We start from the raw sequence: 24,020 nt of genomic DNA, 5'->3' as shown, positions 1-24,020 counted from the left end.
TTTCTGTGTCTTGTTAAAAGGAATCTATGACCTGTTTTTTCGACCGTATCTGAGAGCAGCATGATACAGGGGTAGAGACCCTGATTCCAGCAATGTATCACTTCTTTCTGTAGTTTTGATAGAATCCCTGTTTTATTTGCTACAGATCTATCAGTTCTTTGAATGTTAAGCTTTGTATAACCCCGGCGACATAACTTATTGGCAGAAAACTGTGAATCAGTGTTGGAGGCTGGTTTATACAAAGCTTTTGAAACTGGAGGACTACATGGCATCAGATTTACTAGTCCTCTATTGATAATGTCCTGCTGATACAATTGTGATGTTATCAAAACTACACCAAGCAGCCCAGTAAGTAAAACATCGTTGGAATCAAGGTCTCTGCCCTTACATTATACAAAATCAGGTGACAGATTTCTTTTAAATGCTTTTTTATCATTTAGTATTGCACAGTGAGGGCAGATTTGTTGTAGAAATGTCTGTATCTGAAAATCATGGAGGGAGAAGCATCTTGTTGCTGTGTTTTGTAGGCATCCAGACTCTGGCCCCCTGGTAGTGGTGATGTGTCCACCCTTGTTATACAGTGGCATATTCAGATACATCATCGGTGCGTTATGTGGAGATGACAGGTGAGCTGCGTCAGTGTGTAGTGTCTCTGTTGTACCTGAGCAGGTAAGGAGCAGAATCTCTACCACGGTAATGTGGGTATACATGAGCGCCTATTATCCTTCCTCTGCACACTGCTCGGCTCTGCTTACAAAATAATGAGGTGGTGCTTAGTATTCAGGCTGCATTATCTGCCATGTGGAGGAAGCAGGCTTTTAAAAAAGTTCTATTCTCTGACACTCAGGCAACATGTTTTGACTCTGATTAGAATTTTGTGAGCCGGAGTCTCCATTCTGTGCTGAGTGATTATTGCCTTCTGTATCAATCTCAGAACTGTACTCGGTTATGATGTGTGCTGTCTGCCAGTACATTTGGAACAGTTTTTTGGCAAGCTCTTTCCCACATTCTAAAAAGGGGTTGATAAATCTCCCGGCATCTAGTTGTGGAGCCAATAAAAATATATTTTTATACAAACTGAAGAACAGCAATATTTGTAAAATACATTGAAAATGTATTTGTACAAGCAAAATAGAGTTCTGTTTTCTGTGACAGATATGTTGGGTTAGGACTAGTGATGAGCGAGCATGCGCGGACAGGGTGCTAGAGTATCTTCAGCGTGCGCTAATATTATATGTTTCAGTCCCCGCGGCTCGTGGCTGTTTGACTGCTGCAACACGTTTGTTAGGCAGTGCCTGAATGTGTTGCGGCTGTTGAACAGTCGTGAGACATGGAGCCGCGGGGACTCGACCATATAATATTAGCGCACGTTGGAGATATTCTATTAGCACCCGAGCATTCCGGATAGCACCCTGTCGGAGCACGCTCGCTCATCACTAGTTAGAACTCTTCAGTGACTGAGATCATCTTTCTGTGTATCTATCTATCCTACTCAGTTGTAGGCATTGAACAGGATAATTACAGTTTACTGTATATAGTGTCATATATTTCACGGCTTTTAGAATTAGACAACGTTCACAGCATGTTTTGGCCTAATTTCAGTATCTTCATCGGGGTTTACCTCTAAATCCCAGCTAAACAGGATTCTGTACTTCATTTTCAGCCTTATACGCCTAGTTAAGACTGGATGCAAGTCGTAGTCTACTACATCTTGGTACCTGCTTAACATATGTTACATCTGTCTCTAAAAGATAAACCCAAGAGTGATACCCAATGGAATTATATAGGAATATCCTGTTCATTCATTAGTTTTTGTGAGCAAATAATTCATTAAATACCATAGAGCCACCATATGTGCAGAGAAACAAGTGGAAACCGCTTACAAGAAACAACTGATCCGTGATCCAAACAGGACAAGACCAAAAACCACCAAAGCAGAGAATGTGTAATAAAAAGATATCTTTATTTAGAAGTAATTTGACAATAGAAAAGCATACAATAACTGTGCACGTATCAGGGTATGCATACAAAATGGAAACTATTAAAAATGAATCTCATCAACCTGATCAGTTGTTTCTTATCTGTCTCTAAAAGCAGCAACTGAAGCAGAGCTCCGATTACTGCTGTTAACTATTTAGATGCTGCTGTCAATCTCTGACGGCAACTTTTAAATAGAGCGGTTGCTTGTGTGCTTGTGCTACCACCGGTCCTGAGACACAATCGGGCACTGATGTCTTACCATGGAAGCCAGGGCCTGCTGGTGTACCTTGTCACTGCCATATTGGTTCTCCTATGAAGTTAAGCCACAAGCTTACTTTTTATTTATTTCACTCTCTTACACAGTGCCATTAATTCTACAGCTCTTAACAAACATCACAATCTAGATTCCCTATCAATATATCTGTGGAATGTGGGAGGAAACCGGAGAACCCGGAGGAACTAACGCAGACACAGGGAGAACATACAAACTCCTTGCAGATGTTGTTCTTGATGGGATTTGGACTAAGTACCCCAGTGCTGTAAATCTACAGTGCTAATCACTGAGCCACTGTGCTGTCCGCAGGAGATCACAATTTACACTAATTACTGCAATAATGTAGCATTGCAGTATGTAGTATAAGCGATCAGATGACCGTAAGTTCAAGACCCCTAAGGCAACTAAACAATAAAAATTTTTTAAAAATATGAACAATATATAAAAAGGTTAATAGTCTCTGTACAACGATGTCGTTGGTCGTTGTGACCCTGTCACATGGCAGCTATTATGACGATTCAGACCTCGATGAGGGACGTCCTGTGTGACGTTGTAGTCACACAGGCGTGCATTTGCGTTGCCTATTCCGCGCCCATTCAGTTCCGATTGGTGGTCGCTACTGCGTTCTGATTGGCGGCCTTGCCTTATGAGGCAACACAATAGCGCTTCGGTGGGAACGCATTTGAGACCCCAAATGATACCTACCGTGCACAAAAGGTGTCAGAAGAACCGTTGAAGAATAGAGAAATCGAAGAGGAGTCGCAGGCTGGAGATCTCTACAACGATCTGCAAACCACCACTCGGTCAGGAACAAAGGATGGAAGCGCTACTATGTCGCCTTCTGTTGACCGCCAATCAGAACGCAGAAGCGACCACCAATCGGAACTGAATGGACACGGAAAAGGCAACGCAAATGCACGCCTATGTGTCGGTGTCTGAGTCGTCAACGAGGTCGTTGGTAAGGTGTCAAACACAGCGATGTGTGCTACCCAGCGACACCTCAACGATCAAAAAAAGGTCCAGGCCATTCCGACACGACCAGCGATCTCACAGTAGGGGCCTGGTCGCTGCTACGTGTCAAACAGAGCGAGATCGCTACTGAGGTCGCTGTTGTGTCACAAAACTTGTGACTCAGCAGCGATCTCGATAGCGACCTCGCTCAGTGTGAAGTACCCCTAAGGCTACTTTCACACTAGAGTTGGTACGGGGCCGTCGCCATGTCGTTGTGAAAGAAATGAACAATGGGGGCAGCGGATGCAGTTTTTCAACGCATCCGCTGCCCCATTATAATGTCCGGGGAGGAAGGGGCGCAATTTCGGCCGCGCATGCGCGGTCGAAAATGGAAGACTCGACGCACAAAAAAACGTTACATGTAACTTTTTTTGTGCCGAGGGTCTGCCAAAACACGACACATGACAGATGCGACGTGTGGCCATACGTTGCAATGCATCGCTAATGCAAGTCTATGGAGAAAAAAACGCATCCTGTGGGCAACTTTGCAGGATACGCTTTTTCTCCAAAAGAACGCATTGCGACATACGCCAAACAACGCTAGTGTGAAAGTAGCCTTACAGTGTTACACAGGCACAGGTCACTTATTGTTTTCTATTTGATCATTGTGACTTACGTTAGTAGCTCCCGCAATGGTAGTGTCTTAATTTTTTTTTACTAGATTCCTATACTTATTGCGTTTACACTATTGATTTCTAAGACGCTTTAATTGTTCGCAATAAAGCCATGTATTTCATCATACGATTATACTCCAGTTGTTTTTTGTTGGGTTTTATTGTATGGTCAAATAGATGGTATAATTCAATATTATGATTCGTCTCTCAAGAAACAAGCCCTTCTAAGCCCTTATGGATCTTGGAGGAAGAGGAGGGAAAAATGCAAAAGTAAAAGCAAAGACTGGCTGAGGAGACAAGGGGTTAATGAGTATTTCATCCAATGACTAAATGTTATTACAAGGTTATAATTTTAAAGACTGTAGGTTTGTGTTTACAGATCAACCTTGTGGTTCGGAGAAAGAAAACCACAATCTCATTAGACAGAAAATTCATTGCTGACTTACGCTTTCCCACCAGACTAGAATCACGTAGACTTTTTTATTAGCTGTAAATAGTGCGATATACATGAGGACACATTGAACATTCTTGTGTACAAGACGAGCCGAAGGAATCTGTATCATGGAGTTGTTTAGACATAATTTTATTGTATCTTGCAGTTCATGATCTCATCCACCTTGCTTATCTTTTTTTTTCCTTTTTCCTACATAGGAGAGTAGGGTTCTTCGGACAGTCCCTCTTTTGGCAGCTTGTCTTCCAGAAGAAAAATGCAAGGTCTTAATTGGCCGGCGTTTTGGAGAAGAAAGGTAAAAGTACAATTACCATTCTTAGCGATTAAACAGGTTGTCTTTTATTTTTGTTGGAACACATCATATTTTAGAATGCTAGAGATAATTATACTGATAGGTAAAAGTATGATTTCTGAAACTTTAAATCCATACTTGATTTATTTTTTTCACATTTGGCTGGCTTGCTTCACAATGGGAAAATGTGCCTTCTGGTTTCTGTAAACTATTGTCATCAGGTTCAGGTCAGTGTAAAAAAAAAACCAAAATGTGCCCAAAAAGGGCATTTACACTGCAAGAAAATTGTGAATGAAAATACTCGTTTTACGATTGTCTTGGGTTGTAAACAGGCTGCTGATCATCCAATGAATGGGAAAAACACAAATTCATGCACCTGGTTTTTCGTCGCATCTGGGAAAAACTTGCATAAAGATGCCAAAAGTTCCAAAATGTTTTGCGCAACTCCGAGATCCGCCTATATTTTGAGACTTTTCCAAGCTTTTGCTCCAGAATTCTGTCGTGATGAATCAATCCCTAAAGCTTTAAGTCAGCTGTATGTGAATAAGGTCATAACTGAAGAGCCCCCCACATCTGAGAGCAACATGATGTAGGCAAAGAGACCCCCATTCTAGCAATGTGTCAATTAGTTTACTGGGTGCAGCAGTTGTGACGCAATTAGAGTTCTTAGATGCGACCTGTAGCAGAGCTCAGAAAGCTGTCCCCACCCACACCACAGCTCGCTCTTTACATTGTTTATTGACAGTGAGCTGCTTATTACAGGAGGGGGGCGTGGTCAGGCTAGGAGGCGTCTGAGATCTTGTCCTAGTAATTATATCACCTGGTGATAAAACCTTCATTGTAAGTAAGTAAACATCACACAACTTGTTAAGCGACACATCCCCTACTTCATGCTTTCCTCAGATTACGTAGCAAAAACCTGCTGACAGATTCCCTTTAAGGGGATATCCAAGATTAAAATGTCTGACCCTCTCTAACTTCTGCTCCATTTACCTGCACACCAGTCTATATTGCAACAAGGATGCTGCAATTTGTATCCTTCACTTCAGGAGACAATGCTAGAATACCCAGGTCAGCTGCCACTATGTTGAAGGTGTGCACATAAATGGGGCCTAAGACATTGCTGTGCTCTCCATTCGCCCCTTCAAACAGCTGACTGATCATCAAGAGGGCCAAGGGTTGAAACCCCCTCATATTGGATATTGATGGTCTTTCCTAAGCGTAGGCCATCAGCATTCTGATCCCGGAGAACGCCACGCCGTGCGATTGCAGCAATATGTGGAGGGCACATTTACTGCTTGTTGTTTAGGATTTTTGTTTGTGTTGGCAAAAGTGGCACGGGTGGCATGATAAATAAGCTGGCGTATTGATAAATATCCCCCAGCCCTATGCTCTATGGATTGTAACAGTACATTTGGATCTCCTTTAGAAGATTAATGACTGTGTAAAACAGACAATGTGTAAGAAGAATAGCTGCAAAAAAGGATTTCAGTTAATCGCTTATAGAGATGAATTCTGCCTTATAATTTATACCAGCTCCTTTCCTTTCTGGATATGGGGTATGTTTCCTTGGAGGACACACTGAAGCCTCTCAGAACCTGCCAGTGGCTCTGGCTTATAATTATAAAGAAAATTTCTAAAGGTTTCAGATGCCAAATTGCAATGTGAAGCAGGTTGTCTCCATAAATGATGTGAATTTTGAATCCTAGAAACAACAGACCCAAGAGCGATTGTTAATTATTGGCTGCTTAATTGCTAATTAACAGTGTGAGGGTCAGCCATTGCCTTAAGCTTAAAACATGCATGGAATGGTAGAAACCTTAATTAAAAATGGCTTCCAAGAGTAACACCATAGACAAGAGAAAACATCTATAATAGATATAAAGTGATGACATACTGCTTGTACAATCCATCACTTTAAGTGGGAGTCCAACCTGTGAGGCCCCCTTTGATCCTGATGATAAAGAGGGCACAATTCTGGTATATTGTGGCATCCCCCAAACAGATTTTCATAGCAGAGTGGTTCCCTGTTATCTGGCTATGCATAGCTTTATTCCAGTGAATGGTCCCTTCAAAGCTGGGTACCCTGGAGCGCTGGGATACTGAAAAAACTTAGAAGCAGACACATCACTACACCAAAGTTGTCTCTCCTTAATTTTATGATCTGTGAGGGTCCCATAAACCAGAGCCCACATAATCATAAACATTATCCTAACCTAGCCCAACCCTAACCCTAATGGAAAAATGGAAATAATTAAAAATAAATTATTTTTACCTAACTAAGGAGGTGGTAAAGGGTAATTTGATTTGCTATTTTTTTATTTTGATCACTGTGATAGTGTCTATCACAGTGATCAAAATGAACCAATAGGAAAAATTTCCTATTGGTGATCTCGGTTGGCGCACTGCCCATACACCCGCCTGTTCTTCCCGGAATAAGGTGCCAACGGTCGGGAGACAGGACTGGGGGATGCAGGAGGGTCCAGGGACACCTGAGGTACCGAAGGAGCTCGGGGGACCCCATTTCTCTCTTCTCTGGTATGCTAGATCATATCAGAGGAGAGAAAAATAAAAAGGAAATCAGACTTTTTTTTTGCGGTCGCTGTTATTCTGTGAATAACGATGATTGCAACACTGGGGCCGGTAAAAACGACCCGAATCATGTTTTCCGGCGTCTCAGCTACCCCCGGTAACCGAGACCCTGGAGAATAACCGACAGAGGAGGCTTTACCCACTGGGCCACCAATGCTGGAGTCTAGGATTGCGGACCCCGCTGCACTACCAATGACTTAAATACTCTAAAGTCTTCCGGGCGGGTGTGCACATACGGCACCAGCATTACTGTATACTTGGCATTATACTCCAGGCCTGCGGGCTCAACACCATACGGTAACCCCTCTGTTTGGGTGGATGATACATATTCACCATCTGGGATATCCTGTATTCGGATTACTGGCCGTATAGTCCTGCACAGGGCTATGCTTTGGGCCAGCCTCCTCTTTGAATTACCCTCGAGCGACATAACAAACCTATACGAACCACTACACAGGCACTTTTTGTGATCAAGGACTGTGTGGCCGAAACGTTAAAAGTCTGCCTAACTGGAATACCTCACTGAGATTGTCGCTTTTTTTTCACTACCGCTTTTTTCAATAAAAATTTCATCTAAGCAACCCTACTTTGAAATGGATGAGTGCAGTGATCTTCCTACTTTAAGTGCATATGGGACCACTGGTTCCTTTCACTTGCACCATCAAGAAACTGGTTTAAGTGTCGAGTGCTAGCTTTCTGTTCCTCTTCTATATTTGAGGCTATAGGTATCACCTGTAACTCGAGTGAATGGCATCTATTCATAGACAGTTCATCCTGGAGCCTTAAAGCCTTGCTGCTTCACAACGGAAACAACTACCCGTCTCTCCCTATGGCTCACTCTGTGTTTCTCAAAGAGGACTACACCAGTGTCAAGATGTTGCTGAGTGTCTTGAAGTATGGATGGGAGGTCATCGGAGACTTCAAAATGGTGTCATTCCTGATGCGCCTTCAAGGTGGTTTCACAAAATGTCCTTGTTTCCTTTGCCTCTGGGACAGCCGTGACAATAAGGTGCACTATGACAGAAAGGACCGGCCACAGCGGACCGAGTTCTCTGTGGGAAGGAGCAAAGTCAAGTGGGAGCCGTTGATAGAACATCTGAAGGTGCTGATGCCACCACTGCACATCAAGTTAGACCTCATCAAGCAATTTGTCATGGCTCTTCACAAAGGAATCAGCAGCTTTCAAGTACCTCCAAGATCTCTTTCCTAAGCTGTCCGAGGCAAAGGTCAAGGCTGGTATCTTCGTCGGACCACAGATCAAGAAGATCATAGAATATGACGAGTTCGCCAAGCTGCTGCCAGGATGGAAAAAGCGGCTTGGAACAGTTTCGTTGCAGTGGCTCATGGCTTCCTGGGTAAACACAAGACTGAAAACTATGTGCAGTTGGTTCAGACTCTCATAAAGAATTACGCCATAATGAGATGCAGAATGTCTCTCAAAGTCCATATCCTCGATGCTCATCTTGACAAGTTCAAGGAGAACATGGGAGCTTACTCAGAGGAGCAAGGCAAGCGCTTTCATCAAGATATATTGGACTTTGAACGTCGTTACCAGGGACAGTATAATGAAAACATGATGGAGGATTACATTTGGGGGCTTCTTCGAGAAAGCGATTTGCAGTACACTCGCAAATCTAGAGAAACTACTCATTTCTGAGCCTTTTTGAGTGATTTTTGACTGTCTTTGTCTATTTACCATGCAAGTGTTTTTTTTTTATCAGCCCGCATGAACAAAAATGTAATATTTTCCTTTTTCTTGTCACAATAAATACAACATTTTTCTGGCCTGTGGTCATAAGATCAATGTTTGTGCTGAATGTAGTCGTTTTTCCTAGGCAGTTGAAATATTACACTTGGAAGCCAGGAACAAAAATTGTGTTACATAGTGTTACTATTGCATGATCTATTAACTAAAATGTACTTTATTAGTAGGACAACTCTTTAAGTCGGTAGCAGCACAGTATGGGGTCAAAGCCTCACAATTGCAACCAAGGGTGTACGAGTATGGCCATACACATTACCGTATTTTTCGGACTATAAGACGCACCGGACCATAAGACGCACCCCAAATTTGGGGTGAAAATTGCAGAAAAAAAGATTTTTTATAAGATGGGGGTCCGTCTTATTGTCCGAATTTACAGTATCTTACCTGAGGGCTGGCGGTGGCAGAGCAGGGTCACAGGAGGCAAGGTGTCGGCAGAGGTGGGGTGATGCTGGGATCAGGAGGTGCTGGGATCAGGAGGTGCTGGGATCAGGAGGTGCTGGGATCAGGAGGTGCTGGGATCAGGAGGTGCTGGGATCAGGAGGTGCTGGGATGAGGAGGTGCTGGGATGAGAAGGTGCTGGGATCAGGAGGTGCTGGGATCAGGAGGTGCAGTGAGAGGTATGGCGTGAGAGGGGTCCCAGGCTTACCGTGCAGGCAATGCAGGCTTACCGTGGGGGCAGAGGTGCAGCGGCAGAGGAGGCGCAGTAAGCAGGGTCCCTTTCCCAGGTATAGTGATGCAGCAGCCCGGTATGCAGCAGAGCCGGGTGAATCCTGTTGTTATCGGTGGGCGCGGCCATCTTCCTGAGGCCGCGCGTGTGCAGATGAAGCGCTCTGCTTCCCGGGGCTTCAGGAAAATGGCCGCGGGAGGCCGCGCGTGCGCAGATGGAGATCGCGGCGGCCATTTTCCTGAAGCCCCGGGAAGCAGAGCGCTCCATCTGCACACGCGCGGCCTCAGGAAAGTGTCCGCCACCACCGATAACAACAGGATTCACCCGGCTCTGCTGCATTCCGGTCTGCTGCATCACCTCACCGGAGAAAGGGACCCCGCTTACTGCGCCTCCTCTGCCCCCACACCTCTGCCGCTGCACCTCTGCCACCGAACCTCTGCCACCACGGTAAGCCTGCATTGCGACTATTAGACGCACCCCCCATTTTCCCCCCTTTTTTTGGGGGGAAAAAGTGCGTCTTGTAGTCCGAAAAATACGGTAATTAATGTTTTGCACAGAATTGTCAAGACAGTGCTCCATTTATTAGTAGTCACAACTGTATTCCTCTGACCTCTAAGTGCACACAACATCTTTTAAATGCCGCGCTTTTTTTTTTGCTGTTTTTTTGTGTCACTATTTGCAGCAACTTTGCCGCCAGGAATTTTATTTTTTACTAGCTGAAGAGCCCGGCGTTGCCTGGGCATAGTAAATATCTGTGGTTAGTTATAGCACCTCACTTCTCTTATTTTTCCATCACGCCTCTCATTTTCCCAATCACGTCTTTCATTTTCCCCCTCATATCTCTCATTTTCTCCCTTACACCTCTTATTTTCTCCCTCACTCCTCTCATTCCCCCCTAAAACTTGTCATTTCGACCTCACATCTGTCATTTTCCGATCACTCCACTATTTTCCCTCACTCCTCTTTCGACCTCACATCTGTCATTTTCCGATCACTCCACTATTTTCCCTCACTCCTCTCATTTTGCACTCACACCTTTTCATTTTCACCTCAGTATATACATGTTTGTCATCTCCCTTATATATAGTATACACCTGTATGTCATCTCCTGTATATAGTATATACCTGTATGTCATCTCCCCTGTATATATAATATACCTGCTGTGTGTCATCTCCCCTGTATATAGTATATACCTGTATGTCATCTCCTCCTATATATAGTATATACCTGTATGTCATCTCCTTCTAAATATAGTATATACCTGTATGTCATCTTCTCCTGTATATAGTATATACCTGTGTGTCATCTCCCCTGTATATAGTATATATCTGGGTGTCATCTCCTCCTGTATATAGTATGCGCGTGGCGAGTTTTGAGTGGCGACTTTTATGTGGCAAACGCTGGTTTGACATTTTGTTTCGACTTTTATGTGGCGAGGTTGGTGTATTTGTGGTGAAATGTGTGCTGAGGGTAATATGTGTTCAAGCACGTGGTAGTGTGTGGCGCATTTTGTGTGTGTTCATATCCCTGTGTGTGGTGAGTATCCCATGTCGGGGCCCCACCTTAGCAACTGTACGATATATACTCTTTGGCGCCATCGCTCTCATTCTTTAAGTCCCCCTTGTTCACATCTGGCAGCTGTCAATTTGCCTCCTACACTTTTCCTTTCATTATTTCCCATTATGTAGATAGGGGCAAAATTGTTTGGTGAATTGGAAAGCGCGGGGTTAAAATTTCACCTCACAATATAGCCTATGACGCTCTCAGGGTCCAGACGTGTGACTGTGCAAAATTTTGTGGCTGTAGCTGCGACGCCTCCAACACTTTTCCTTTCACTTTTTCCCCATTATGTAGATAGGGGCAAAATTGTTTGGTGAATTGGAACGCGCAGGGTTAAAATTTCACCTCACAACGTAGCCTATGACGCTCTCAGGGTCCAGACGTGTGACTGTGGAAAATTTTGTTTCTGTAGCTGCGACGCCTCCAACACTTTTCCTTTCACTTTTTTCCCCATTATGTAGATAGGGGCAAAATTGTTTGGTGAATTGGAAAGCGCGGGGTTAAAATTTCACCTCACAACGTAGCCTATGACGCTCTCAGGGTCCAGACGTGTGACTGTGCAAAATTTTGTTGCTGTAGCTGCGACGCTTCCAACACTTTTCCTTTCACTTTTTCCCCCATTATGTAGATAGGGGCAAAATTGTTTGGTGAATTGGAACGCGCGGGGTTAAAATTTCGCCTCACAATATAGCCTATGACGCTCTCAGGGTCCAGACGCGTGACTGTGCAAAATTTTGTGGCTGTAGCTGCGACGGTGCAGATGCCAATCCCGGACATACACACAAACACACACACACACACACACACACACACACACACACACACACACACACACACATTCAGCTTTATATAGTAGATATTATTTATACAGTATTGAGCAACTTCCAAGCGGAAACCCAGTGAAGATTGGTCATATCACTTTTTTTTAACAATTATCGAAGCTTGAAATGGTTAAAAGAAGCTTACAAGACTGAACATATGCAATGTAGGACGTTTTGGCATTGCAGTGCTTTTTAGCATTTTAAGTGCTTTTTCTGGTGGGTTTCACAACAGATCTACCTGAAAAAGACGCTGTGTGCACATGGTCCCATAGTAAAATCTGTGTCCCTGTTGCTTTCTTCACTTCCATAGTTGTCATAGACGACTCACCTACCCTACTAGTTCCAGGAGGACCCTGATTTCTCATTCTCCCATGACAGCAGGCTCCCACTTCAGTGTTCCCAGTAGAGACACATTTAAAACTTGACCAACACTAAGGACACGTGACCGTTTTCTCTCCATCCGGGAAAATCTGTCCAATTAAGAAATCAGATTTTGATTAGAGTGGGATTCGATTTTCTCATAGATGGAGAAAAATAAAAGTTTCTCCAGCTTCTCTGTTATGTCATCTGAGTGCGGTCCGATTTTTTTTCACGGACACATAGATTTGAATGGCAAAATTTCACATGCTATGCACCTTGGCTTGCGAAAGTATTAACCCCCCCAGGCTTTTTACTTATTTTGTTACATTACAACCTGTGTTTAAATATTTTTGTAATTCAGTTTCTCTGTGATGCATCAGCATTAAAGGGAACCTGTCACCCCCATGCATTTTTAACTAAAGGAGCCAACTTGTGCAGCGCTAATTCTGCATTCTGTCAAGGTGGCTCTTTTACTTGGGGTCCCTGCCAACGCTGAACTATTCGTTTTTAGAATTTGCCTTTCCTACCTGTAGTTTGTCAGGGGGGCATGTATTTTCTCCCCCTGACACAAACGCCTCCTAGCCATCACTCAGGGCCTCTGGGCGCCGCCTCCACTTCCTTCATTAACGTCCCGGGCGCCTGCACTGTAATTTCCCATCATGTGATGAGAGTCGATGGGCAGCGCAAACTGCGCATGCCCGAAAAAAAAAACTTACAGTGCAGGCGCCGGGGACGTTAATGAAGGACGTGGAGGCGGTGCCGGTGCACAGAGGCCCTGAGTGACGGCTGGGAGGCATTTGTGTCAGGGGGGAAAAGACATGCCACCATGACAAACTACAGGTAGGAAAGGCAAATTCTAAAAACGAATAGTTCAGCGTTGGCAGGCACCCGAACTAAAAGAGCCACCTTGACAGAATGCAAGATTAGTGCTGCACAAGGTGGCTCTTTTAGTTTAAAACACCTGGGGGTGACAGATTCCCTTTAAATAGTTAAGTTGGGGAAGTGAAAGAAATCTAGGCATAAATTAAATTTATGGGATCAAATAACTAAAAATTGGTATGTGAAAATGTATACACCCCTTTTGCGAGGAAGCCTCTAAAATTTTCTGGTGCAAGAAATTACATTCATAAGTCACACGCTTAGTGAAAGGAATCCACCTGTGTGCAATCTAAGTGTCACATGGTCTGTCAGTATATACACATCTTTTCTGAAAGGCCACAGAGGCTGCAACTGCATTAAGCAAGGCACCACTAACCAAACAACACCATGAAGACCAATGAGATCTCTAGACAAGTCAGGGACAAAGTTGTTGAGAAGTACAAGCCATTGTTGGGTTATAAAAAAAAAAACAAACACCAATCTCTGATGATCCCCCAGGGCAAGGGAGACATTAATCAGAGAAGAAGTAGAGAGACCAAAGATAACCCTGTTAGCTGTTGAGTTCCTAAGCAGAGGCTGGAGTATCTGTCCAAACGACCACAATAAGCCGTACTCTCCATAGAGGTGACCTTTATAGAAGAGTGGACAGAAAAAAGTCTTTACTTACAAAAATTTTAAGGATCGTTTTGACTTTGACAAAATACATATGGGAGACTCCCAAAATGTGTGGAGGAAGATGTTGTGCTCAAATGAGACCAAAATTGAACTTTTTGGCCACCAAAGTAAATGCTATGTCTGGCATCAAACCAACACAGCTTATCATCTCAAGAACACCATCCCCACAGTGAAACATGGTGGTGGCAGCATTAGGCAGTGGGAATATTTTTTGGCAGCATGGACTGTGAAAATGGTCCTAGGGGAAGGGGAAGATGGATAGTGTAAACTACAAGAATATACTTAAGCAAAACCTGTTTCAGTGATTTGACACTGGGACAGAGGTTCACCTTCCAACAAGACAGTGACCCAAAGCATACTGCTACAGCATCTTTCCATTGGTTTAAGGTGAAACATGTTAATGTTTTGAAGTTGCCTAGTCAAAGCCCTGACCTTAGTACAATTGAGAATCTGTGGTCAGACTTGAAGATTGCTGTTCACCAGAGGAAACCATCTAACTTGAAGGAGCTGGAGTAGTTTTGCCTTGAGGAATGGGGAAAAATCCCAGCGGCAAACTGAGGAAAGCTCATAGGGATTTATTCAAAGTGACTTTAAGCTGTGATTGCTTTAAAATGAGGCTCTACAAAGTACCGACTTTAGGGTGATGAGTTGTTATGCACACTCTAGTTTTCATTTATTTTGTCTGATTTCTTTGCTTCACAATAAAAAGAAAACCAAATGTTCACGGTTGTAGACATGTTCTTTACATTAACTGATGCAAACACTAAAAAAACAGTGAAATTCAAGGTTGTTAGAAGCAAAACACAAAAAATTCCAAGTGGGTAAATACTTTTGTAAACCACTGTACATGTGCACAGCCATATAGAATAACATAGGAATGAGTGATATTCGTCAAAGCCACAGATAGCACTCGTTCGATTTACACGGTCATCTGCATGAGTTTTCAAAGTAAAGAGTTAAGAATAGCAAATGCAATTTCTGCATAATAAATTCTCATCATCATTGGATCTCTTGGTGGCCCAAATTTTCAGTAGCCTGAAGCTGAATGTCCAAGCAGTTGCTCATAGTGTTGTGACTTACCCCCTGTTTTTGTGTGACCCCCTCCCCCATCCCATTTTCTGCTTTCTGTAGATGTTGGATGACACCGCTTCTAGAATACTATTTCGCTCCTAAACCTACAGATGGAGGAGATTGGTTGCTCTTGCATACTAAAACGTGAGCTGCAAGGATTTATAGCAAACAAACTGTTACAGATACAAAAGATTTGTAGTGTAGATATTTATACCAGTCATTGTGTGGAATATGCGGATTTCCAGAATTAACAGGCGGGTGCATGTATCATCCGCTCCACGGAATCACTTGTTGTGCCCTTTCTTTTTGATTTGTTTCCAGTCTGCTAAGTAATTTGCCCTTGGTCATTTCCATTTCTGCAAGTCTGAGATTTATTCTCTAAAATGCATAAGGAGCAGACCTCTAAGACGGAATAATTTGGCGGCTAATGTGTGAACATTTCATGTGTTGTTCTTTTTTTTTCCTTTAAATGATTGCAGGCAGACAGTAAACTGTGAAAGTCCATGCATCGCTATTGGACACCAGATCTGCGCCATTCCTCAGGCGCACTTTCCCTGGTTTAATGGTACACTACTGAAAATGTCATTTTGTTTGTGTCTTAATAAGGCATTACAAGGTGAATGCTGCTGAGACACCATACTTCTCCCCTCTCACGCTGCTTAATTCAGGTTTCCTTCAGCTCTTTTATATATTGCAAAAACATAAAAGTTTCAGTTTCAACACAGTAGTAAAACGGCGATAGTGTCTGTTAATACTCTAATATTCTGCTATTCCAAACCGAGATTTATATGGCATGACTGTGTTTGTACTATATTGTACTTGAAGCGCAGATAAAAGGACATTTATCAAGGGAATAGCTTTAGTGCTGGAAAACAGAGGGCTGGAAGGAAGCAGAAAATATTGCGCTACAGGGATTTTTCCCCAATTTTATGTCATTGGTACAAGGGTAGACTTTTGGACTGCATTAAATTAGTAAATAGTTTTCTGTTGTCTTTTATATCTATCTGCAGCATATTAAATGTTCTATATATTGAAATAATAATTTTTTTTAAAGCGGCATTACTGAAAATTCTACTTCACTTTTTGAGCTCCTGGCTAGGTGTAAACTAATATGGCTGCAGTTCCAGCCTCAGCAATGACCAAGCCACATACTATGTAATGGTTCATGGCCATTCCTTTATTGGTTTCCAAACAGATTTTCTGTTTTTACTGTAATAGGGGCTAGCTTTAGTGTCTTCATAGATGGAGTTTTCAGATGATCCGTTCCATTGTGCCCAAACAGTCTAGAAATTTGCCAATGGTCACAATTTTTCCAAGACAGTGCTTTGAAACAAAACCGCAAAAGGGTGTGATTTATGATTTATGTAAAACTGCCACAAAATGGGTGTTCCTGGGTTTTTATGTGGGCAGTCCAAGTGCATACCTCAAAAAGCACTAATATATAAATATGTATATACAGTGGGGCAAAAAAGTATTTAGTCAGTCAGCAATAGTGCAAGTTCCACCACTTAAAAAGATGAGAGGCGTCTGTAATTTACATCATAGGTAGACCTCAACTATGGGAGACAAACTGAGAAAAAAAAATCCAGAAAATCACATTTTCTGTTTTTTTATCATTTTATTTGCATATTATGGTGGAAAATAAGTATTTGGTCAGAAACAAACAATCAAGATTTCTGGCTCTCACAGACCTGTAACTTCTTCTTTAAGATTCTCCTCTTTCCTCCACTCATTACCTGTAGTAATGGCACCTGTTTAAACTTGTTATCAGTATAAAAAGACACCTGTGCACACCCTCAAACAGTCTGACTCCAAACTCCACTATGGTGAAGACCAAAGAGCTGTCAAAGGACACCAGAAACAAAATTGTAGCCCTGCACCAGGCTGGGAAGACTGAATCTGCAATAGCCAACCAGCTTGGAGTGAAAAAATCAACAGTGGGAGCAATAATTAGAAAATGGAAGACATACAAGACCACTGATAATCTCCCTCGATCTGGGGCTCCACGCAAAATCCCACCCCGTGGGGTCAGAATGATCACAAGAACGGTGAGCAAAAATCCCAGAACCACGCGGGGGGACCTAGTGAATGAACTGCAGAGAGCTGGGACCAATGTAACAAGGCCTACCATAAGTAACACACTACGCCACCATGGACTCAGATCCTGCAGTGCCAGACGTGTCCCACTGCTTAAGCCAGTACATGTCTGAGCCCGTCTGAAGTTTGCTGGAGAGCATTTGGATGATCCAGAGGAGTTTTGGGAGAATGTCCTATGGTCTGATGAAACCAAACTGGAACTGTTTGGTAGAAACACAACTTGTCGTGTTTGGAGGAAAAAGAATACTGAGTTGCATCCATCAAACACCATACCTACTGTAAAGCATGGTGGTGGAAACATCATGCTTTGGGGCTGTTTCTCTGCAAAGGGGCCAGGACGACTGATCCGGGTACATGAAAGAATGAATGGGGCTATGTATCGTGAGATTTTGAGTGCAAACCTCCTTCAATCAGCAAGGGCATTGAAGATGAAACGTGGCTGGGTCTTTCAACATGATAATGATCCAAAGCACACCGCCAGGGCAACGAAGGAGTGGCTTCGTAAGAAGCATTTCAAGGTCCTGGAGTGACCTAGCCAGTCTCCAGATCTCAACCCTATAGAAAACCTTTGGAGGGAGTTGAAAGTCCGTGTTGCCAAGCGAAAAGCCAAAAACATCACTGCTCTAGAGGAGATCTGCATGGAGGAATGGGCCAACATACCAACAACAGTGTGTGGCAACCTTGTGAAGACTTACAGAAAACGTTTGACCTCTGTCATTGCTAACAAAGGATATATTACAAAGTATTGAGATGAAATTTTGTTTCTGACCAAATACTTATTTTCCACCATAATATGCAAATAAAATGTTAAAAAAACAGACAATGTGATTTTCTGGATTTTTTTTTCTCAGTTTGTCTCCCATAGTTGAGGTCTACCTATGATGTAAATTACAGACGCCTCTCATCTTTTTAAGTGGGGGAACTTGCACTATTGCTGACTGACTAAATACTTTTTTGCCCCACTGTATATATATATAGTAATATACTGCTGCTCTCTACATGATCTAGATCAGTTCTGTTCCTATTTTCAGTGTCATCACCACAATTGTGACTAGCTGGCTCACTCTGGTCTTTTTATGAGCTGATAGTCTCTTTAACAGTGAAAGCCTATGGAGCCTCGCTGTGATGCTCCTTAGGCTTGTATTGTAAAAGCCAATTCTTAGTCATGCATTAGAGCATAGAGTGAGCCAGCTAGTCGCAATTGCGGTGAATTCACTGAGAAGCGAAGCAGAACGGCGCTGGATCCCAAAATACATGGCAAAATTGGCGCAATTAACGCTATGTAACGGATCCATTAGCGCACCCATTGATGGCAATGTGCTAACGGATCACTAACGTATGCCATTTTTGGCATGCGTCAGCGATGTCCCGTTATTTTCGGACGGACCTCGAACGCTGCTTGCAGCGTTCAGGGTCCGTTCTTCGCTAGCACAGATCGGGCATCTGCGCTAGCGGGATCTCCAAACGCCCTTTTTGGACATTGCGTTAGCGCATTCCGTTAGCGTATCCGCTAAACGGATTGCACTAACGCAATATGAACCTAGCCTTACTCTTGAATTGTACCAAAACTATTGCAATGCTGTATTCTTTCAAAGATGGAGCCTCTGCTTGATGCAAAAGTAATGTATCTAAAGTATTGTGCTGCTATCAATTGTTAAAATCCTGTTTTGAAGAATTCCAGTGAAGAAGCTTTAACCTTTTTAAAACTAATCTTGATTTCACTGATTTGTCCCATATTTACAAGGTCCCCATACGATCATCCTACTTTTGGCCTGAAAAGTGGTAAGCAGCAATCCGCTGCGTCGCACATACACACCCAACTGGATGTTTTGGGACCGCAAAACAAACCTCACCATGAAGAGTCGCTTACAACTAGTCTTAGATTGTTGGAAGATTAGAGAGCAAGACTAGGGTTTTCAATGCAGATTAACAAATCAATGAATGACTGTCAAGAGGTTTATGGGTGAGTGAAACAGTGCAGTTGACTGGTTTAGGGTGGAAGCATTGGTGTAGCGGGTAGAGCGAAAATGACCTTGGTTGCTGCATTTGGGATGTAGGCGGCTAGGTTAGTGAGAATACCTACTAATTGGTAGTAAGATGCAGCAGCCAAGATAAATGAATCAGACCTATAGCAGGAGTTTTTGTGACTTCCATTTAGAATAAGGGCACATTCTGGGTTTGCTTTTGAGGTGCTCGTGACATTAGCGTGCCAAAACATAAATAAAAAAAAAAAAACGCAAGACATTGTATGGTATATTCAGCTTCTTAGATGATAATTTAGTGGTACGTGATTGCATGAAGGTATAATTGTACTTTGAAACAAATATAGGTCCAGCTCACCATTGTAGACAATCTTAGGTTTTCGTAGCACGAGAAACGCTGAGCGTGTGACAGTCACAATAAACAGGAGAAGATGAAGGTCAGGGAACTTGTGAACAAATGATATCGTGTAACCTGTACTGCTGGTTCTGTTTTATCGTCCTTGAGCTGGATCTTCTCCTGTTTAGATAATTGTACTTTCACTGTGTAACTCCACAATAAAGAGGCTCCTTGACTTGTTTTTATAGTGAGTAATAGAACCCATTAATAGAGGTTACATACAAAATAACAATTATTATCCTTTTTTCCAGGAAAATCGACCATTTAGTCCTAATGTACCAGATTAGATTCATTAGGACAATATGTTGTCTCCAGTGTTTTCTACAGATAATTCATTTAGTGCATTAAAGCTACATAATCCATACATTCATCACAAATTTGTGGGATCATCGTTTTTTTTTTCTTAATGTTCAAAAATGTGGTATTTGCAACAATTAAATCCAACCATAATTAACCCAGTCTGCTTTTTGAATATCATGCCATCCCTCAGGCTGCGTCTTTATGTATCAAAACAATATCCCACTGAAAAAAAAGCCGTTTTGTATTCACAGCATCTCACCTTTGCTTTTAGGTATCCCGAACTAGCAGCCGTTTGCAGGAAACCTGGCACTTTTATTCTTTATCCCGGAGCTGAAGCAGCTAATTTGGAAGAGCTGTCCCTAGAAGACAATCATCACCCACATTCCCTCATCATAATAGATGGCACATGGAGTCAGGCCAAAGACATATTCTACAAAAATTTTCTTTTTCGGCTGCCAAAGCAGGTAAATCAGACTTATCCCACTGTAAAATTAGTGCCTCTGTGTGTTCCAAAGATGAAGTATTTTAGGTTTATTTATAGAGTAACGCTATCATGAATCACGAACAGTAACAAGACGATGACAGACAGTATTTCGGCTTGCTTACACCTATATTTGACGTTGTCATAACTCTGTACCTTCAGGGATGATTTTGGAAATATTTTTTATGATATGATGAAAAGCCTGACTGGTAAGTTATAGCAGAGGGGAGCGCTGACACTTGAGCTTTGCTGTCATTTTGATATCATTTTTAACCTCTCCGCAACCGTATTGAACAAAAAGGGAAATTAAAATTGTGTGCTTTATTAAAGATCCACCCAAGCAATTCCTCATAAAGACGTTAATCAGACAGAATACATAAATCGTGCACACCAGATGTCGAAACGGGCTATATTTAATAAATTATACTTGTGCCGGGGGTCATGGTGAAGAGGAAACCTATGCCCGGTTGTTGGCATCCATTCTTGTGACGGTCATCTATCATTTCCTAAGGACAAATTTAAATGGCATTTGCTGGGAACAGAATCGCTCAATTGCTGCTTACTTTATGTTCTTGTGATGATAGTTTCCTTACTGTCATCCATAAAATACAGCTACTGCATTGGCTTGAATTGTTCAAGTCAGTTTCCTACAGTGTAGCAGGGTGACCTTTTGCTCACTTTAAGGCCTCGGTCTTTTACTGTATAGATAATTGTTGTGATATAATAGGATAGTAATTTACTGCAAGCCGATAATATATTCAGAACTGTAATTGATGTGCATGCTTGTGTGTGCAATTATATGTGGGAATCATCTGTGAAAGGTTACATTGTGTCATAGCCACTTTTTTTCTAAATTAAGCAATTAAGTTTTATTGAAACAAAGGCATTAATATTAACATGTGTGGGATATTCATATACAGAAGTATAGAAAATAGCCTTTTACAAATCACATATAGTTTTTTAGATTGAAGGTAAACATAAGTCCATCGAGTTCATTCCATACTCTAAAACGTTGGTCCCGAAGAAGGCAAAAAACCCCATGAGGCAGATGCTAATTGCCCCATGTTAGGGCAACCGTATCAATCGGAAAGAGATCGGACTGGCTGGCAGCTCTCCCGACCCAAGCTTGACAGCTGTATAGAAATACATGAAGCTGTCACACTCTAGTTGGGAGAACCGCCAGCCAATCCATTCTCTATGTTCTGATCTAGTTCCTATTTATACAGCCGTCTGACTGCGCCCTTAGGGGATAAAATCCTTCCCTACTATATATAATAAGAGAGGGTTAGTAAACAATGTAAAAACATTTGTAGGCCAAGTTATTTGGAAAAAGAGAGATTTTTAAAAGGTAATCCGCTGTCTCATGTATTGATGTATATCAGTTCTGGACTGATCTGTATTTCTGCAGTGTAAAATCTCCAAGTTTCCAAAATTGTATTGCAGAAATTCACAGTGAAAATCCTCAACATAAATTGATAGACATTGTATTTTAAATCTGCAGCGTTGGTTAATTTCCCCTGTGGATTTTCTCTGCAGCACTTGGGTTTAATGTCCTAAGATTTCACCCTTCACTGGCACTATAATATACAGTGGATTTTTTTATGAACTCCTTGGTAGAAAATTGGCTGCATATGTAACTCATACAAACGAACCGTAAGAATTGGTTCCCAAAGATGAAAATTCACAGGTAAAAAAGTGTTTAAGATGAAGATGTAAAATGTAAACGAACATGTTCTTAGGTAATAAAAATACAGAAATTTATAAGAGCTATATTCTAATATAGTCCTCAATTTGAAACTTCGTTTGTAGTTAGAGCAATTCAAGGGGAAGAAGAGACAGACATGAAAGTATGGCCCAAAGCATAGGGATGTCAGAGGCTAAATTCGAACACTTAGAGGATGTAAAGGAATTTATATAGCATGCTATGGACTGGTCAAACATAATGTTCTTATGAGGCTGTCAAGTTCGGGTCAAGAGCCCCATGGCCATTCTGTGCGTTGCCATCCATATTCAGATCATATTTCACAGACTTTTGATTGAGAATGTGATACTGAGTCACTTCTCACGGACAAGCCGTGAGATAGGATAGGCAAGGAGTCTTATGTCAAAAGCTAGGAGGGTACATCATAAACAGAAGGAAGAGACAAAGGCGTAGTCAGGTAACGATCCAAGGCCAGAATAACAAGAGGATAGCAGAGCAGAAGTGGTTAAACAGATGGGTGGTCAGAACGAGGTCCAAGGTCAGACAACAAAAGATCAACAAATTGAAGGATTCACCTCACCAGATGAGCCTAAAAAATCCAAAAGGCATTCAAATTCATGAAACCTGGATGTGGAAAATATACATTAAAATGATGATATAGTCAAAATACTCACTTGCCTAATTGTGAACACAGTGTGTATAGAATGTGTAACAATTCTACTCTCTAGGGTGCGGGATCAGTTGTCACAGGCACTGTTTCTATTTAAAAGTTTGGCTGGTTTATTTTCACTCCACATTAACTACATCACAGAAAGACTTAAATGCAGCCTTTTCCCGGCACAAAGTGAAATATAAAGAAAAAGTCCATACAGCAGTAAAGACGCACAATCCTGGAGGTCTGCACACCTCCACACACAGACAGGTGTGAGACAGTCAGACCCCATTTTACCATGTGAACCACACCTAGGAGTGGTGTATGTGGGCATCCAGACTCACTCATCTCTCCGACTGCCCGAAAACCTGGCCCAGATGTCCTACAAACTTGTTTGTACTATATGTACTAGAGACTACCTCCAGGTTTACATCACAGAAGACAACCACCTCCGTGATACATACCTTTCATCAACTGGCAGCCACCTTACAAAGGCATCATATTGGAAGTAAAAGAATTAATAAGGAATGGGGTAGTATGGCATTAATAGTAGTGTGATGGGGGATGTACAATAAGCTCTTATCATTATAAATGGTTTACAAAAGTTTGAACAGGAAATTAAAACATATTAACTAACTCTATCAGAGATTATCCTAATGTTTTTGAAAAGTTTAGACGTCTTTTTTAAGCAGATTTCACCTGAAAAAGAGCCATAAGACACAGCAAAAAATGAACATAATACACAGCAATGTAAAAAGAATATTGCTGTGCTGTGCACATGTTCAGTGTTTTGTTACTTTTTTTTAACCATCAGGGTTTCTAGCATCCTTTACGAAGAATGGTGGAAAGTACAGGACCGAGAGGTGGAAAAAACAGTGAAAAGATTACCAGCGAAGCTACCGCAGAAAACAACAACAGAGCCGCTTTAGGAAAAAGACTGCCAGCATTTTCCTGAAGCCACTTCACTTAGTAAAACTCTCCAGCTGCTGGATAAAAGACGTCATGAGGACATACCCTCAGTGGGACCTCTAGCTGAGCCGGTCAATGTGAAGTAGTAGACATCCAGTCTGGGTTAGTTTCTGTTAGATTTTCTATTTCCTGGTTGGGACCCATCAAAGAAGGCTTATTAGGAAGTGAGTTGAGTTGGCAGGTGCTGTCAAAACAGAGTCTGTTCTATGAAATTTGCTCACTTAGTCAGTTTGCTTGGATTGCATTTTGTAGGTGCCTTGGCTAAAGTGTTAGTAGTTGAGCATGAGGAGACTTATAAATTACTCGTTTAAAGAAGTCTAAGCAGTCAAGAATGCAGAACATCCATAAAGTTCTGCAGTTTTACATAATCGGGATTCACATCGTTAGGCCAAATTTGGAGAATGTATGGTGGCATTGGGCCTTATTA

The 24,020-nt window shown here is 42.1% G+C and overlaps 1 protein-coding gene across 5 annotated transcripts in view; it reads left to right on the top strand.

The window, feature by feature from the left end:
- Positions 1-24,020, top strand: part of DTWD2 (DTW domain containing 2) — a 326,367-nt gene that overhangs the window by 179,598 nt on the left and 122,749 nt on the right. For all 5 annotated transcript variants that reach the window (XM_069753350.1, XM_069753359.1, XM_069753384.1 and 2 more), the window contains 2 exons: positions 4,531-4,625; positions 20,061-20,253. In XM_069753350.1, the coding sequence (XP_069609451.1) occupies positions 4,531-4,625; positions 20,061-20,253 (288 nt within the window). The remainder of the gene's footprint in view (positions 1-4,530; positions 4,626-20,060; positions 20,254-24,020) is intronic.

Source organism: Ranitomeya imitator, chromosome 1 (genome assembly GCF_032444005.1).
Source record: "Ranitomeya imitator isolate aRanImi1 chromosome 1, aRanImi1.pri, whole genome shotgun sequence".
Taxonomy (NCBI): Eukaryota; Metazoa; Chordata; class Amphibia; order Anura; family Dendrobatidae; genus Ranitomeya; species Ranitomeya imitator.
The sequence above is the reverse complement of the archived record's forward strand: the minus strand, read 5'-3'. Positions and strand labels throughout refer to the sequence as shown.